The sequence below is a fragment of the Mustelus asterias genome, chromosome 18 (assembly GCF_964213995.1).
Source record: "Mustelus asterias chromosome 18, sMusAst1.hap1.1, whole genome shotgun sequence".
In the NCBI taxonomy this organism is placed as follows: domain Eukaryota; kingdom Metazoa; phylum Chordata; class Chondrichthyes; order Carcharhiniformes; family Triakidae; genus Mustelus; species Mustelus asterias.
This window is the reverse complement of record NC_135818.1, coordinates 80,491,753-80,509,624: the sequence shown is the minus strand read 5'-3', so window position 1 is coordinate 80,509,624 and position 17,872 is coordinate 80,491,753. Positions and strand designations below refer to the sequence as shown.

The 17,872-nt window shown below is 45.6% G+C and overlaps 1 protein-coding gene across 2 annotated transcripts in view; it reads right to left on the bottom strand.

Annotated features, from left to right (window-relative positions):
- The window catches only part of adck1 (aarF domain containing kinase 1), a 490,953-nt gene that overhangs the window by 300,654 nt on the left and 172,427 nt on the right, over positions 1-17,872 (bottom strand). For both annotated transcript variants that reach the window (XM_078234382.1, XM_078234384.1), the window contains exon 5: positions 9,069-9,272. In XM_078234382.1, coding sequence (XP_078090508.1) covers positions 9,069-9,272 — 204 coding nt within the window. The remainder of the gene's footprint in view (positions 1-9,068; positions 9,273-17,872) is intronic.

The following is a 17,872-nucleotide window of genomic DNA, read 5'->3' as shown; positions in this document are numbered from 1 at the left end:
TTTTCCGACAATTGACAATGGTTTCATGGTCATCAGTAGATTCTTAATTCCAGATATTTTTTAGTGAATTCAAATTCCACCATCTGCCGTGGCGGGATTCGAACCCGGATCCCCAGAACATTAACTGAGTTTCTGGATTAATAGTCTAGCGATAATACCACTAGATCACTAAGCAAGAAGTACGGTTCTTGCAGCCTGACTCTGCCATAATTGGCCCCAGTGGCATTTTCTTTCTCTTTTTTTTCATGGGATGTGGGCATCATTGGCAAGGCAAACAATTGTTGTCCATCCCTCATTGCCCTTGAACTGAGTGGTTTGCTCGGCCATTTTAGAGGCTTGTTAAGAGTCAACTCCATTGCTGTGGCTCTGGAGTCACATGTAGCCAGACCAGGTAAGGATGGCAGATTTCCTTCACTAAAGGACATTAGTGAACCAGATTGTTTTATTTTTAACAACCTTCGAGGTAGTTGCGATGGTCACCATTACTGAGACTAGCTTTCAACCCGATTTATCCACTGAATGTCAATTTCACCAGTTGCCATGATGAAATTTGAACCCCTGAACCCAGAGTGTTACAAAAGGCCTCCAGATTACTGATCTAGCAACATTACCACAAGGCCACCGTCTTACCGTTGACAATTCTAGTGTATGTGCCTCCGCACAGTGAATTATTCCAAAGAGTTGTCACCTCTGTTGGACTCAACTGAGATTAAGTGAGCTTGACCAAGCATCTGGAATAATGGGCTCAACGGAGGGATGAGAGAGTGAGAGCTCCCAAGAGGAACATTCTGCCTTTGAATCATCCAAAATAATGGCGGCACGGTAGCACAATGGTTAGCACTGCTGCTTCACAGCTCCAGCGACCTGGGTTCGAATCCCGGCTCGGGTCGCTGTCTGTGTGGAGTTTGCACATTCTCCCTGTGTCTGCGTGGGTTTCCTCCGGGTGCTCCGGTTTCCTCCCACAGTCCAAAGATGTGCGGGCTAGGTTGATTGGCCATTCTAAATTGCCCCTTAGTGTCCCGGGATGCATAGGTTAGAAGGGTTAGTGGGTAAATATGTGGGGATATGTGGATAGGGCCTGGGTGGGATTGTGGTTGGTGCAGACTCGATGGGCTGAATGGCCTCTTTCTGCACTGTAGGATTCTATGATAAAAACTCCAATGCCAATTGGTTCAATTGGTAGCACGTGTATCTTGAAGTTGAACGGTCATCAGAAAAACTCCACTCCAGAGGCATATAACCTTGGCCTTACATTTCAGAACAGTACCAAGGAAGTTCTGTATCTTCAGAAGAGTCTCTTTGTGCTGAGTGGCTGTCTAAAAGATCTTAGGATGATATTCAAGGACCAAAGAAGTTCTACTGTTGATCTGGACAACATCCATTTGGGGTGGTTCGGTGGCACAGTGGTTAGCACTGCTGTCTCACAGTGCCAGGGACCTGGGTTCGATTCCTGGCTTAGTTAACTGTCTGTGTGGAGTTTGCACGTTCTCCCTGTGTCTGCGTGGGTTTCCTCCAGGTGCTCCCGTTTCCTCCCACATTCCAAAGGTGTGTGGGTTAGGTTCATTGCCCATGCTAAAATGCCCCTTAGTGTCCCGGGATGCATAGGTTAGAGGGATTAGCGGGGTAAATATGTGGAGTTAAGGGGATAGGGCCTAGGTGGGATTGTTGTCGGTGCAGACTCGATGTGCCAAATGGCCTCCTTCTGCACTGTGGGGATTCTATTCTATGATTCCTCGTCCAATGTCACCAAAATACACAGCACTCTCCATTTTTCTTGTTACTGTTTAGAAATATAGAAAATAGGAACAGGAGGAGATCATTCAGCCCTTTGCCATTCATTATGATCATGACTGAGCATCCAACTCAATAGCCCGATCCCACCTTCCCTCCATATCCTTTAATCTCCTTCGCCTCAAGTGCTATATCTAACTGCTTCTTGAAAAAATACAATGTTTTGGCCTCAATTACTTTCTGTGGTGGCAAATTCCACAGGCTGACCACTCTCTGGGTGAAGAAATTTCTTCTCATCTCTGTCCAAAATGGTTTGCCCTGTATCCTCAGACTGTGACCCCTGGTTTAAAGTTTGACGGTTTCAGTTAAAGTTTAAAGGTTCTGGACACCCCCACCATAGTCTTCCAGATTCCACTTGTGTTATACAATATTGATGACACTTCAGAACTAATTAAGTGGTCTCAAAGTGTTTTTTGGGTGTACTGCGGTTACTATATCCTGTCCTGGGTAGGGGAGGTTTGCTGGTATCAACATGATGGGCCAAATGGCCTTTTCCTACTTTGTTTAATTCAATGATTTATATCACAGTTCAACCCGTGGTTAAGCTCTGTCGGCTTAGCTTGAAAGTGACTCTCACCAGTCCCAAGTAAGAATCTTAAGCTTAATCAAAAGCAACTAGATATGGGGGAGGGAGGGAGGGAGGGAGGCTAGCTAAGGTCAGCTGAGTAAATAGATTTTAAAATATGGCAATGAATAAACAGAAACATTTCAAGAAACCATTCAAACTGTTCAAGAGAAATATGTTCCATTAAAAAAACTCAACAAGAAATCCATGGCTTGATAAGTGGAAATTAAGGATTTCATTTGATTAAAGGAAGTGTCTTAGATTGTGGCAAAAATGTAGTAAGCTTGAGGATTGGGGGTGTTTTATAAATCAGCACAGGGCCACTAAAATGTTAATCAAGAGGGAAAATAATCGAATGAGAGTAAATTAGCCAGGAATACAAGAACTGATTATAAGAGTTTTTACAAATATATTAAAAAGGAGGAGAGTAGCTAAAACAAACATTAGTTCCTTCAAGGCAAAAACAGGGGAATTTATCTCAGAAAAGTGAGGAAATGGCAGAATCATTCAACAGATATTTTGTTCCCACCTTTACGGTTGAAGACACGAATTACATATCAGAGGATAACCTCAGAGCTAATACAAGCAAGGAACATAAAGTAATTAATATCAGCAGAAAAAAAGTATTGGAGAAACCTGAAGAACTAAAATCCCACAAACCTGCAGGTTCTGATGGCCTACATCTCAACAATACTCTTAGAAAAATCATAAGATGGTTTGATAAAGTCAACATAAACAAAGGGAAACGATGTTTGACAAATTTAGTGGTGTTTTTTGAGGATATACCTAGTAGGGTATATGAAAACAGATCAGTGGATGCCGTATGCTTGGATTTTGAAAAGGCATTTGATAAGGTTCCACACAAGTGGTAAATACAGAAGGGCTCATGGAATAATATATGAGCATGGATGGAGGATTGAATAAGGGACAGCAAGCAAAGAGTAGGGATAAATGGGCATTTTCTATCTGAGCAGAGAGCCACAATGGTCAGTGCTGGGGCCTCAGCTTTTTACAATTGATATTTATTACATAAAGAGATTGAGGGTAACATACCTAAGTTTGCTGATGATGCAAAGCTAGGTGGGAAAGGGAGATCTGAGGGGAGTTATTTTTTAAAAAGGCATGAAACTAGTGAAAATTGATGTTCAAAGAAACCGAGGTGTGGTCAGTATGCAAACAATTAGGAAGGCAAATAGAACGTTGGCCTTTATTGCAAGGCGATAAAGGTACATAAATGCAGAAAAGTTGTTACAATTGTATATAGCTTTAGAGAGATAGCACCTTGGAGCACCGTGTGCAGCTTTCTCCAGATTTAAGGAAGGATAGACATGGTTTTGAGGTGGTACAGCAAAGGTTCACTGGTTTGATTCCTGGGCTGAGAGGCATGTCCTATTGAAAGAGATGGAGTAAATTGGGCCTACACTCTCTGGAGTTTAGAAGAATGAGAGGTGATCTCACAGAGACATGGAAGATTCTGAAGGGGTTAATCAGGACAGACACTGAGAGGTTGTTTCTCAGGGCTGGGGAATCTAAAACACGGGAGCTCCATCTCAGGGTAAGTAGCCAATCATTTTGGACTGAGATGAGGATAAATTTCTTCACTCAAAGAGTAGTGAATATTATATATATTATATGTATTATATTATATATGGTGTGACGATACTGTGCCTTTAAGAAATGTATTGAATTCATGTTCCTTTGCTGGAAGTTGTTGGTGCCATTTTATCTGTAACCAGTATCCTCTATTGTTACTGAGGCAGTATAAAATACATCGGCCAGAAGTCTATCACCTCGTCCACCATGGAATCGGAGCGGGCGAGGGTCCGACAATGGAAATCTCCAGTGACCTCAGACGGGAATTTCCGGTCTCACCCGAGCGAAGCTGTAAAATCCCGCCCATCATGTTTATTTTTAATCTGGACTAATGCAGTACCCTGGTTTTTAACATCATTTGGGGATTGCTGAGTGGGGCTTGATTTGGGGATGATTGACAGTATCGTCACACCATCCTTAAATGTATTCAACGATGGAGCCCACACAATCCTCTGGGGTAGAAAATTCCAAAGATTCACTACTCTTGGAGTGAAGAAATTTCTCCTCATCTCCGCTGATGCCTGGGGACAGTTTTTTCCACAGAAAAGTCCAAGTTTTTAGTTTCGGTTTAGTTGCTGCTAGAAGCTGGTAGAGGCAGGCAGTGTCTCTGTCTGTCTGTCTCTCTCTCTTTTGGAAAGTTCCAGGACTGGGAAGCCTCAGGGATTTGTTCCAACATTCAAAGGACAAATTCACAGCAGGTGTTAAAAGTCTGCAAAATCCAGTCCAGCATCACGTGAGCATACTTACTTTTTGTGTCAAGTCTAGAAAGAGGTGTATGTTTGTGGGTGTTGTTTGACTTGGAACATCAAAGATAGCTAGCTGTTAAGGTATACACTATCTCATGTTTGATTCTGGTACTTGGTAGACGCTATGCTAAATCTTTTTATTATATTTTAACTCTGTCCTTAAATAAACTTTGTTTGATAAAAGCTTCCTAGTGGGTCACTTGAATCATACCTGGAGTGAAACATCTTATGCTCACCTGTGCCAAATTCAAATGTAAAAGTTTAGAGTCGAGGCTAACTTCGTAAAACACCTTGGGGTTTCTGGCCTGGGTATTAACAATGGGACAGACAGATTTTTGGCCTCTCAGGGAATCTTGAGATATGGAGGGCAGGTGGTAAAAATAATGTTGGAGCTAAGGATTAATCACGGTCATATTGACTAGCAGAGCAGGCTCAACAAGCCGTATGGTTTACTCCTGTTCCTTTATGATACAGCACAGAAGTAGGCCATTCAACCCATTATGCCTATACTGGCTCCTTTGAAAGAGTTGTCCAATTAATCCCACTCCCTCCTCTGCTCTTCCCTCATAACCTCCCAGTTTCCTTCCTGTTGAGGTATTTATTTTTGAAAGCTATTGTTGAATCTGCTTCCACCTCTCGTTTGGGCAGTGCATTCCAGATCGCAACGCACTGTGTAAAAATAAATTCCTTATCGTACCTCTGGTTCATTTCATAGGATCCCTACAGTGCACAAGGAGGCCATTCGGCCTATCGAGTCTGCACCGGCCACAATCCCACCCATCCCCTATCCCCATAACCCCATGCATTTACCCTGCTAGTCCCCCTAAAAAAACCGGAACACCCGGAGGAAACCCACACAGACTCAGGGAGAATGTGCAAACTCCACACAGACAGTGACTCAAGCCGGGAATCGAACCTGGGTCCCTGGCGCTGTGAGCAGCCGTGCTAACCACTATGCCACCGTGCTGCCCTTTTGCCGGTTGTTTAAAAATCAGGATTCTGATTTACTGAATTACTGAGACTTCTGCCAATGGAAACAGTCTCTCCTCATTCACTCTGTCAAAATCCATCACCATTTTGAAGTTTTCAAATTTAGTTGGGGACAATTAAGTGATGGATGAAAGACTGGCATCCTCTAATTGCCTGAATGGCTCCGTTTAGATTCACTGCCCGGTTTTGTGCTTAACTGTACAGGTTCAGAGGGTGGCAGGGTCATTCTCCTGCTCCGTACTGAGTGGGCTGATCTCAGCCTGGCTGGTGAGGTAGGTGCCAGAACTGGTATCTGTGCCTCAGCTTTGGCCATTCTTGCTCCTGATCCCTCGCCGATAAGTGCAAACATTTGGACCCCAGACGGCAGCGGTATCGAGCTCGAGAGCTCTGTCTTCCGTTGTTAAACAGACTGCTGATACTCACACACGGAGACACAAGTTAGACAGGCTTGCATTTATATGTGGCCTTTCGCAATCTCAGGAAATCCCAAAGTGCTTCTCCAGCCACTGAAGAACTTCGGAGGCGTAGTCGCTGTTGTAATATAGGGAAACACATTGGCCAAATTGTGCACAGCATGCTCCCACTAACATCAGTGTGACGATGTCCTGATAGTCTGTTTTTTTGTGATGTTGACTGAGGGATGAACATTGGCCTGGGCGCTGGTCCCCTTCTCTCCTTCAAAAGAGTGTCACATTCACCTCAAGAGGGCCGAGGGAGCCTCGGTTTAACATTTGAGAAATCTCTCACCATCCTGACTTGGAAATATATCGGCCGTTCCTTCGCAGTCGCTGGGCCAAAATCCTGGAATTCCCTCCCTAACGGCATTGTGGGTCAACCCACAGAACATGGACTGCAGCGACTCAAGAAGGCAGCTCACCACCACCTACTCAAGGGCAACTAGGGATGGGCAATAAATGCTGGCCCAGCCAGCGAGGCCCATGTCCCATGAATGAATTTTTTTTAAAGTGATCCATCCGATGACAGTGTGGTCGCTCTCCCTCGGTAATTCGCTGGGGAGCAACAGCCAGGACGAAAGTCTTCAGGGAGCATGGGGGGGGGGCTTGAACCCACAACCTTCCAACTCAGAGGTGAGCAACTGAGTACTTGAATAATGTACCACGTGGTGGAATCATGCAGCAGTAAGTACCAGCATCTTCAGGAGCAGTGGGGTGAAATTTGGAGGAGTGGGGGGGTGGGGGGAGGGGGGGTGTTGCTAGTGGTGACGGGGAGGGAGTTGATAGTGGTGGCAGGGGGGAGGTGAGTGTGGCAGTTGAGAGAGAGAGGCAGATTAAGCTGTTGAGTAGCAGGGTCCATTTTGAAGCACTCACTCAGGTACCAATACGCACATCTCACCATTTATTGATTATACACATAAAAGCCCAATGGGATTGGGGGGAAAGAAGCTTCCGGCTGCTGCCACAGGGAATGTCCTCGGCTATATTTGGGTTGCCCAATGCCCTGCTCACCCGGTGCCCGTCTACCACCTGGGCACGCTGGCTGCCAACAACAACTGGGAACTGAGGGGCATTTAACCAACACCGGGTTCTGAATTCTATTTCTGTGTTCATTCTCCCCGCAGAACGATGACGGGAGACAGAAAGAAAGACAGCGAGCGACACGAGTGGGTGGGTTAAAAGGCAGCAACTATAACAGGGCTGTGGGGAAGGGGGTGGACTCTTACTGTGAAATGATCATGAACTTACCCAGCTGCTCTGCTGAAAGCGGTGAAGTGTGACGAGCAGCTCCAGCTAATACATTAAGGAGGATCAGCCATTGAAAACAAATCTAAAGGCAGATTTCTCTCTCCTTCTCCCCTGAAAATATTCTCCCCTCAGCAGCCAGAATGAACAAAGCAATTTCCCCTCCCCGAACTCTGGGATTTGAAACAATATGATGCATCGGAAAGAAATGAAGTGAAACAGCGTTATTTTCAGTGTCGAACCTTGCCCTTCAGAGCCCACTCCGTCCCTGCCCTCTGCTCGCGTACAGTAAGAGAGCACTCGGGAACAAAAGCCGCTTGAATGTTCCCCAGGTTGTCACGCTGGCTGACCCGGCTAACCGGGGCTGATTGCTGCTTCTCTCCCTGCACTCACATGCCACACGCAATCCACTTCCCCACAGCCAGAGTGGAACAGACATTTTACACTCAATGGCCATTTTGATGCATAAAGAATGCATCAGTCGCAAACAAACCTCATAACTGCACTTTTCGATGGGTGTATCCCATTCTATGTACATTAATTTTGTGAGCGTGTGTATGTATGCTTTTGTGTGTGTGTACGTGTGTTATGTGTAAATCTACATTTGTGTTTGTATCTGTGTGTAAGTCTATATTTGTGTGTTCATATTCATGTGCGTGTTGTGTGTGTGTTTGTGTGTGTACGTGTGGATGCACATTTGTGTGTTTGCATTCCTGCATATGTTTGGGTATGCGCGTGTGTGTGCATGTGTTCATGTATGCACACGTCCCTGCCTTGTGATGGGTGTGTAAATTCCACTCTTTTTTCAATCTCTCTTTCAATGTGTTTACCTGTTTTTCTCTCTCTTCCTGTTTACTTCCTTTTCATCCATTTCTCAGTCTCTCTCTCTTTCCATCTATCTATCCCACTGCCTATTTTATGTTGTCACGATCTCTCTATTCCCATTTTACTACCTGTGTAAAGATGGGTCCTGTTCCTCTGTTTCTCATTCTCAACGCTTCAATGGCTAATTATCAGCATTCATCGTGTTAAAGAGACAGCTTCATGGCCACTCCGATGACACCAACACATTATTTGACCCACTCATGACATTAAAAATAATTATATGATAAATACTCCAAACTGTTTTAATTAAAGGTACCAAAATTAACAATCTCACTCAAGACCCTAAAATATAACTATGAGAAATCCTGCGAACTTTGTAAATAAAGACACAAAGATTAAGAATAGCAGGATATACTTGCGTGTGTGTGTGCGTGCACGTGTGTGTGTGCGTGTGCACGTGTGTGTGTGCACAGGTGTGCGCACATGAGCATGTATGTGTGTGTGTGCGCACATACACGTGTGTGTGCACGCACGTGTGTGTGTGTGTGTGTGCGTGTGTGTGCGCACACACGTGTGTGCACATGCGCATGTATGTGTGCGTGCGCACATGCATGTGTGCACGCATGTATGTATGTGCGTGTGTGCACATGCACATGTGTGTGTGCACGTGCATGTGTGTGCACATGCATGTGTGTGTGCACATGCGCGTGTGTGTGTGCTCGCGTGTGTGTCTGCGCATGTGTGTGCATGTGCGTGTGTGTGCATGTGGAGAGCACTACTTTCACGCTTTCTCCTTCCTTCAGTTGAAATTAATTCTACAGAATACTTAAGAAGGTCGAATGTAAGACACCAAATTACCTCTTTGCCGAGATCTTCCTCAATGACCTGCTGGATTTCCTCCAGCCTGCTCTGTGGGGCTTTACTATGTAGAATCTTCAGCGTGCTGGTGTACTCCTCAGGTAACAGGTAGTCCAAACCTCCCAGGTGTTGGCCCACTTTGATGAACGTGCCCCGGTTGGCACAGCAGAGGGCAAGCAAGCGCCCAGCGGAGCGACGATGGACCTGGGTGGGGTGGGAAGCAAAAAAGAAAGTTCCGGCAGTCTGAAACCTGAAAGGTGTGGCTATCTTGTTAAAAGCAAATTCCTGAAGAAATGGAAAACATCAGACATCGGTCACATTCCCACAATTTCTCACCAAAAACGATCCACCCCAAAAGAAAGCATACGTAGAATTATAGACCAAAAGAGAAAACGCTGGAAAATCTCAGCAGGTAGAATTATAGGATGGTTATAACACAAACAGAAACCATTCGGTCCATTAATTCCATGCTGACTTTCTGCAAGAAATACTCAACTCGTCCCAGGCCCTCTCCTTGTCCAGTTGCCTGATAAATTCTCTCTCTTCAAGCCCTTACCCAATTCCCTTTTAAAATCCACGGCTGAGTCTGCCTCCACCACCCTCACAGGGAGTGCATTACAGATTGCAACCATTCCTTGTGTAACAAAAACGTTTTCTTCACGTCACATTTTTGCCAATCACCTTAAATCTGTCTCCCCCAATCGTGACCCTTTAGCTAACGGGAGCAGTTCCTCCCTATCTACTCTGTCCAGACGCCTCATAACTTACAGCACCTTGATTAAATCTCTCCTTTATCTTCTCTTCTACAACAAGAACAACTCCAGCCTCTCTAATCAATCCCCGTAACTGAAGTTCCTCATTCCTGGGACTGTTTCCATAAATCTTTTCCACGCCTTCTCTAATACCTTCACATTCTTTCTGAAGTATGGTGCCCTGAACTGGACACAATACTTCAATTGAGGCAGAAACACAGCTTTAGAGAAGTTCATCATAACCTCCTTGCTATTCTATTCCAAGCTGCTATTTATAAAGCCCAGGATCTCATGTGTCTTCTTAACCACTTTCTCAACTTGTCCTGCCATCTTCACATGTGCCCCTCCTAGGTTCCTGTGTTCCTGTACAGCCATATTAAATGTAGCATCAGAAGATTTAATTCCACTGGGTCAAAATCCTGGAACTCCCTATCCATCAACACTGTAGAACCTCTTTCACATGAACAACAGCGGTTTCAAGATGGCAACTCACCAACAACTTCCTGAAGGAGAGAAAAAAAAGGGCAACAAATACCAGTAACACCTGAGAACTTAAAAATAAAATTGCGCAACACCTTATCATATCATTGTTTACCCAAAACTTTCTTTTTTGTGCTCACAGTGCAAAGGCAATCTCTGGAAGGAGATCCTACAACTGAAACCTAATCAGTCACAGAATAGAATCGCTGCAGTGCAGAAGGAGGCCCATCTGACCCATCGAGTCTGCACCAACTCTCCTAAAGAGCATCCCACCCCAGTCCTCCCCTCTGCCCTATCCCCATAACCCCGCACATTCACCATGGCTAACCCCCCTAACCTACACATCTTGGGACACTAAGGGGCAATTTAGCATAAGTAATCCCCCTAACCTACACACCGTTGTCTACACTTCCCACTGCCTGGAAAAGCAGCCAGTATAATTAAGGACCCCACGCACCCCGGACATTCTCCCTTCCACTTTCTTCCCTCGGGAAAAAGATACAAAAGTCTGAGGTCACATTCCAACCGACTCAAGAACAGCTTCTTCCCTGCTGCCGTCAGACATTTGAATGGACCTACCTCGCACTAAGTTGATCTGTACTGGAGGGTCAGCCCTGATTTTTGTGCCCAACCCCTGGAGTTGGCCTTGAACTTGGAATCTTGTGACTGAGAGGTGAGAATGCTACCCACAGAGCAGTGACTGACATACAACAAAGTTCCTGCATTCAAACCTACAATGGCAGGTGGGAATAGACCCTCTGATCCATCAGGCCTGTCACAAGCAATTGTCATACCTTGTGTAACACTACACTGACACACTTCACCCTACCCAAAATCATGTGATCTCCTGGGAGAGGCACAGAACAGATCAAAACCCAGACCCTATATGGGTTTCAAAAGGAATGAAACCCATAGAGGCTAGGGTGAAACCTAGCTATGACTGTAACACTATATTCTGCACTCTCTCCTTTCCTTCTCTAGGAACGGTATGCTTTGTCTGTATAGCACACAAGAAACAATACTTTTCACTGTATACTAATACATGTGACAATAATAAATCAAATCAAATCAAATCTTTGGTCACTAAGGGACAATTTAGCATGGCCAATCCACATAACCTGCACATTTTGGACTTAAGTGTGATGGTATAGCAAAATGCCTCCTGTACCGCAGTTACAGTGGACATCGCATATGAAGGCCCACCACTTTCTCCTATCAATTTCACCAAACAGCAGACATAAAGCGGTCAAATCATAATATTCAGGCTAAACTAATAGTTGAATTTATTCACAAGTAAAATAATTACACAGAAGCATGGAACAGCATAGAAATATTAGACTTGGATACATACATTGTTTTGAAACAAGACAAAGTCCTGTAAATTCAACAATTCCTTTCCAGAGTTCTTGAACAGTGTTTCTGATGAATCGTTAAAAGTAAAGACCCTGACCGAACCCCTTTCGGATTTGTTTGTTAAACCACATTTGAATAGGAAATACAAAGCCAAGAACCAAAAAGAACCGAAGACTTGGTACCATCCTCAATTTTCTTTCAATTGAAGGCAAGTTCATTTCAGGAACAAATGGTTCTTTTTTTTTCCCCCTCAATGTCAGGCAATCAAGATATTAATAATTTCTAGCACTTAAGTACATAAAGTGTGAATGACAGTCTCTTGGCTGCCCATCGACTCATTTGCACTTAACGCTGCACCATAGCAGAAGTCATTATAATTGCCTGCGATGATTCTGAAAATTCTAACTACATTAGCATTTCAAAGGAGTAATATCTGACACAATTAACAATTCCTTTTGAAACCCATATAGGGCCTGGGTTTTGATCTGTTCTGTGCCTCTCCCAGGAGATCACATGATTTTGGGTAGGGTGAAGTGTGTCAGTGTAGTGTTACACAAGGTATGACAATTGCTTGTGACAGGCCAGATGGATCAGAGGGTCTATTCCCACCTGCCATTGTAGGTTTGAATGCGGGAACTTTGTTGTATGTCAGTCACTGCTCTGTGGATAGCATTCTCGCCTCTCAGTCACAAGATTCCAAGTTCAAGGCCAACTCCAGGGGTTGGGCACAAAAATCATGGCTGACCCTCCAGTACAGTGCTGAAGGAGTGCCAACCTTGGATTCAGATGTTAAACCGATGTATAGTGCTCCTAACGTAATAAAACATCACAAGGCATTTCACAGGAGCAGTCAGACAAAATTGATGCTGCGTCAATGAAGGCACGGTGGTTAGCACTGCTGCTTAAAAGCGCCAGGGACCCGGGTTCAATTCCAGCCTCGGGTGACTGTCTGTGGAGTTTGCACGTTCTCCCCGTGTCTGCGTGGGTTTCCTCCGAGTGTTCCGGTTTCCTCCCACACTCCAAAGATCATAGAATCATAGAATCCTACAGTGCAGAAGGAGGCCATTCGGCCCAACGCATCTGCAACAACCACAATCCCACTCATCTTTGGACTATGGGAGGAAGGTGTGCGGGTTAGGCGGATTGGCCATGCTAAATTGCCCCTTGGTGTCAGAGGGATTAGCAGGTTATGGGGATAGGGCCTGGGTGGGATTGTTGTCGGTGCAGGCTTGATGGGCCAAATGGCCTTCTTCTGCACTGTAGGGATTCTACGGATTCTATGAAATATTCAGATGGGGGACGAAAGCAAAGTAGAAGGTTCACTAGGTCGATCCCGTGTACGGAGGGATTTTCTTGTGGGGAGAGGTTGAGTAGATTGGACCTGTATTCGTTGAAGTTTAGAAGAATGAGAGGCAACCTGACTGAGACATGTAGGATTCTCAGGGGGCTTGACAGGGGAGATGCTGAGAGATTGCTTCACCTTGTAGGAGAGTCTCGGACTAGAAGCCATAATCTCAGAGTAAGCAGTCATCCATTTAAGACAGAGATGACCAGAGGATGGTAAATCTGTGGAATTCTTTACCACAGAGGGCTGTCGAGGCTAGGTTGTTAAGTATGTGCAAGGTTTGATTTGATTTGATTTATTATTGTCACATATATTGGAATACACTGAAAAGTATTGTTTCTTGCACACAATACAGACAAAGTATACTGTTCATAGAGAAGGAAAGGAGAGGATGCAGAATGTAGCATTACAGTCACAGCTAGGGTATGGAGAAAGATCAGCTTAATATAAGGCAGGTCCATTCAAAAGTCTGAAGGAGGGAAGAAGCTGCTCTTGAGCCGGTTGGTACATGACCTCAGACTTTTTTTAAATCATTTTCCTGACGGTAGAGGGTGGAAGAGAGTGGGATCCTTGACACTTCACACTCTGCAAACAGGGGCCTTTACCTTGATGGCTGAATTGATTTCCTATCTGCTGGACAGTGTTAGTCTGATCATAAAGCAATGGATGAAAGGTACAGTACAACTTGCTGCTCATGCTGGCCTCTATTCCGTTATATTGATATCATGCGATTATTCCAGCACAGCGGGCCAGGCCCTGACCCTCTGCCTGTAACAGTCCATTTAGTTCTTTCCAAGCACACACTGAATTGAAATGTCTGTTGATTTTTTGTGTGGCTTTTTGCTGTGATCGAGATAGTTTTAATTGGCTGTGTCACTCAGCAAATAGTTAAAATGAATTCACACCTTTTTTTTTTCCCCAACCAGAAATGTCTCTCTCTTTTTCTCGAGTCGCGCTGGGATGTTTCCTAATTGGGTAACAACTCCGCGGGCACATCACACTCCAGTCATCTCCTAACAGGATACACACACACGCCTGCAGTTCCATTCTGTTCTCAATGCTCGCACTGTGAGGGGGCATTGTGAGTGCACCAGGGAGTCAGGAGTCCCTCGAAGGGTGTTTGAGTATTTGCCAGGTTCGGTGCGTCAATATTTACAGAGGATCCCTGGGAGAGCGTCAGTATTTACTGCGGCTCCCCAGGAGAATGTCAGTGCTAGCCAGGGCAGTTTTAACACGATTTTAACCTTTTCCTGCATCTCCCTCTCATGACAAAACAGCACCAGAGACAGGCAGTTGCGCGCACGGGCACACACACACACCTTTTCAACAAACGCATGTATAAATGTACCACAGTGTATGTGGGGCCAATGTTCTGTATTTGCACGGTCTAATCACTAGAAACCAGTAGTCCCCATAGCCTCACCACTCCAAACTGGCAATAATGCCAACCCCACAGTCTAAACCCCAAACTGGCAATAATGCCAACCCCACAGTCTAAACTCCAAACTGGTAATAATGCCAACCCCACAGTCTAAACCCCAAACCGGCAATAATGCCAACCCCACAGTCTAAACTCCAAACCAGCAATAATGTCAACCCCACAGTCTAAACTCCAAACCGGCAATAATGCCAACCCCACAGTCTAAACTCCAAACCGGCAATAATGCCAACCCCACAGTCTAAACCCCAAACTGGCAATAATGCCAACCCCACAGTCTAAACTCCAAACCGGCAATAATGCCAACCCCACAGTCTAAACCCCAAACCGGCAATAATGCCAATCCCACAGTCTAACCACTCCAAAAGGGTCAGTCACAAGGGAACACAAGTTCAAGTGAGGGGCAGGAGGTTTAGGAGGGACGTGAAGAACAACTTTTTTACCAGAGGGTGGTGACAGTCTGGAATGCTCTCCCTGAGAGGGTGATAAAGGCAAGTTGCCTCACATCCTTTAAAAAGTACCTAGATGAGCACTTGGCATGTCATAGCATTCAAGGCTCTGGGCCAACTGTTGATAAACGGGATTAAATGGAAGTCAGGTGTTTCTCATGTATCGGTGCAGACTCGATGGGCCCAAGGTGCTCTTTGGCACTGTATGATTCTATGATTCTAATGCCAGACCCCAAAGGCTAACCACGCCAAACTACAATCTATACACAGCAAACTAGCAACCATATCGCACAATGAAACAGCCCAAGTGGCTTCACAGCAGCATTACCAAGCATCATTTGACCATCAAATAATATTACACAGATGACCTAAAGGTTGAGCAAAGAGGTGGGTTTCAATAAATGGCTTGAAGGAGGAAGGAGAGATAGAGAGAGACAGAGAGATTTTTGGAAGAAAATTGCAGAGCTTCAGACTCAGGGAGACACAGCCGCAAGTAGCGCAGCAACTAAAATTGGAGATGTTCAAGAGGCCAGAATTAGGGAAGGGAAGACATCTCAAGAGGGTGGGAGGCTGGAGGAGGTGACAGAGAGCAGGGGCTGGGGAGGGGGGGGGGGGGGAGCACAGAGGGATTTGAATAAGCATTTTAAATCTGCTTGAGCAGAGCTAATGTAGGTCAGCGAGTACGGGGATGATGGGGGAACAGGATTTGCTGCAAGGTAAGACATGGGCAGATGAATTTTGGACGACCTCAAGTTTAGAATGTGGGAGACCAACCAGGGGTGCGTCAGAATATTCAAGCCTGGAGTAGCAAAGGCAGAGGTGCTGAGAAAGTGGGACAATGTTACGGAGGTGGAAATAGGCAGTCGTAGAGATGGCCCAGATATATGGTCGGAAATTTATCCTGGGGTCAAATGTGACACCAAGGTTGAAAAGAGACTGACGTAATTTAAGTCTGTAGTCAGAGAGGGATAGGTAGGAACCGAAGCTTGGAGTAGGGGCCAAAAACAGTCTTCCCGGTTGTTAAGAGGAGGAAATTTCTGCTCCAGTACAGCTATAAGTGAAACATTTAAGAGGGGAAACGGTGGAAGGGTACGTGATGTGATTACTTGCGAGGAGATGTCTTCCGTGGTTCAATAATGCAGCTCGGATACACGTCACTCGCCTCCCACTGCTCCTCAGGAATACATGGCAATTTTACTATTGAACCTACATGACAAGGTAATGGTACAGTGCGGACTTCAGACACACCCCCTATAACTGTGCGCTGCACAAACACACAGGCATGAATGCACACACATACATGCAAAAACATGCTTTATTTTCAGGAGAGGTTGGGGGGGGGGGCAAGTCCAGGTGTTAAAATTGGCCTCTGCATCCCCAAATGGAGGGGGTGGGGAGGGGGCAGAGATCCGGCATTATCAGAAGATTTTGTACGTATGTCTGAATGTTGGGTCATGCAGCTGTATTGTATCTCCTTCATCTAAAAGTGGAATCATAATTTTTAAAAATGCTTTCCCATATAAATCGATATTGGGCGGAATTTTCCAGCCATTCATGCCGGCGGGACTTTCTGGCCGGGCGCCAAATTTTCCATCCTCGCTTGCAGCGGTGGTTGGCGGCAAGACGTGAATGGCCTGGCCACTTCCTCAGAAAGAACTGTACCAGAATTAAAAGGTGCTCCCACCTTTCCACAACACCTCACACCTCCACTGTCCAGCTGAAGGGTCCACTGTAGCTCAATCTAAGGGAAGGAGTGGGTAGGACGGAAGGGGGCGGGGGTTCAAGCTAAGGGGGTGCCACTCCACAATCGACAGTGGGTAGCCACCAAACAGCAAGCCCCTCCCCCTTCCTTCCCACCCTTTAAACATTTGAGATAGAAAAGAAAAAGGAAACAAAAAGAGAATGCCCCCTCCTGCCCATGCCAAACATTCAAGTTTGCACATTCTCCCCATGTCTGCGTGGCTTTCCTCCCACACTCCTAAGATATGCAGGTTAGGTGGATTGGCCACACTAAATCGCCCCTTAGTGTCAGGGTGACTAGTTAGGGTAAATGCATGGGGTTATGGTGATAAGGCCTGGTTGGGATTGTGATCGGTGCAGACTCGATGAGCCAAATAGCCTCTTTCTGCACTGTAGGGATTCTATGATTCTATGGTTGCTAATTTAGACACCCCCAACACCTCACCACTCGCATTGTTGGGGTGAGCTTGGGGTGGATGGAAAGGTGGTGGAATGAGCACTCGCCCCATTATACAACCGCCCCCACCATCTTAGGTGCACCCTCCACAGAAAACACGCTCACCAGGACACATAACATTCAGCCCACAGTCTTAAAGATTCAGAGCCTGAACCAATTGCATGCAGATGAAGGGAAGAAACCCTCTATCCAACAGCACAAACTGTTGTAGGTACTGATTCTGATTGGTCCAACTGACTTACCCCTGGGGGGGTATTTGGCATGGTTTTTGAGAAAGAGAGAAAAACAGTGAAGATAGAATATGACCTAACGTTGGAAGTAAAAGGCCGTTTCTATGGTCGGAACAATAGTGGGTCCATACCCAGCCTAACATCTGCTACATCAACTATAAGACTGGCTGACTTTGCCACTGGACACCACAGTGAATTCTCTCCTCACCGGCCTGCATCGGCTCCTAATCCAGCAACCCCTCAACTTTAAAATTATCATTCTCCTTTCCAAATCCCCCGCCATGGCATCAACTTGCCTATCTCGGTAATCTCCTCCGGGCCCACGATCCTCTGAGAGCTCTGTGATCCTCCAATCCTGGCTGCACAACCCTGATTCGAATGGCTCCACCTGAGGTAACGTTGCCTTCAGCTGTTAACGCCCTGAGCTCCGACGTCCCTCGCTAAACCTCTCCATCTTTCTCACCCTCTCTCCTCCTGTAAGGTGTTCTTTGAAAGCTACCACTTTAACCCAGCTGTCTTAGTCTCAGTGTGTGTGATTCAGCGTCAAATGTTTGTCTGAT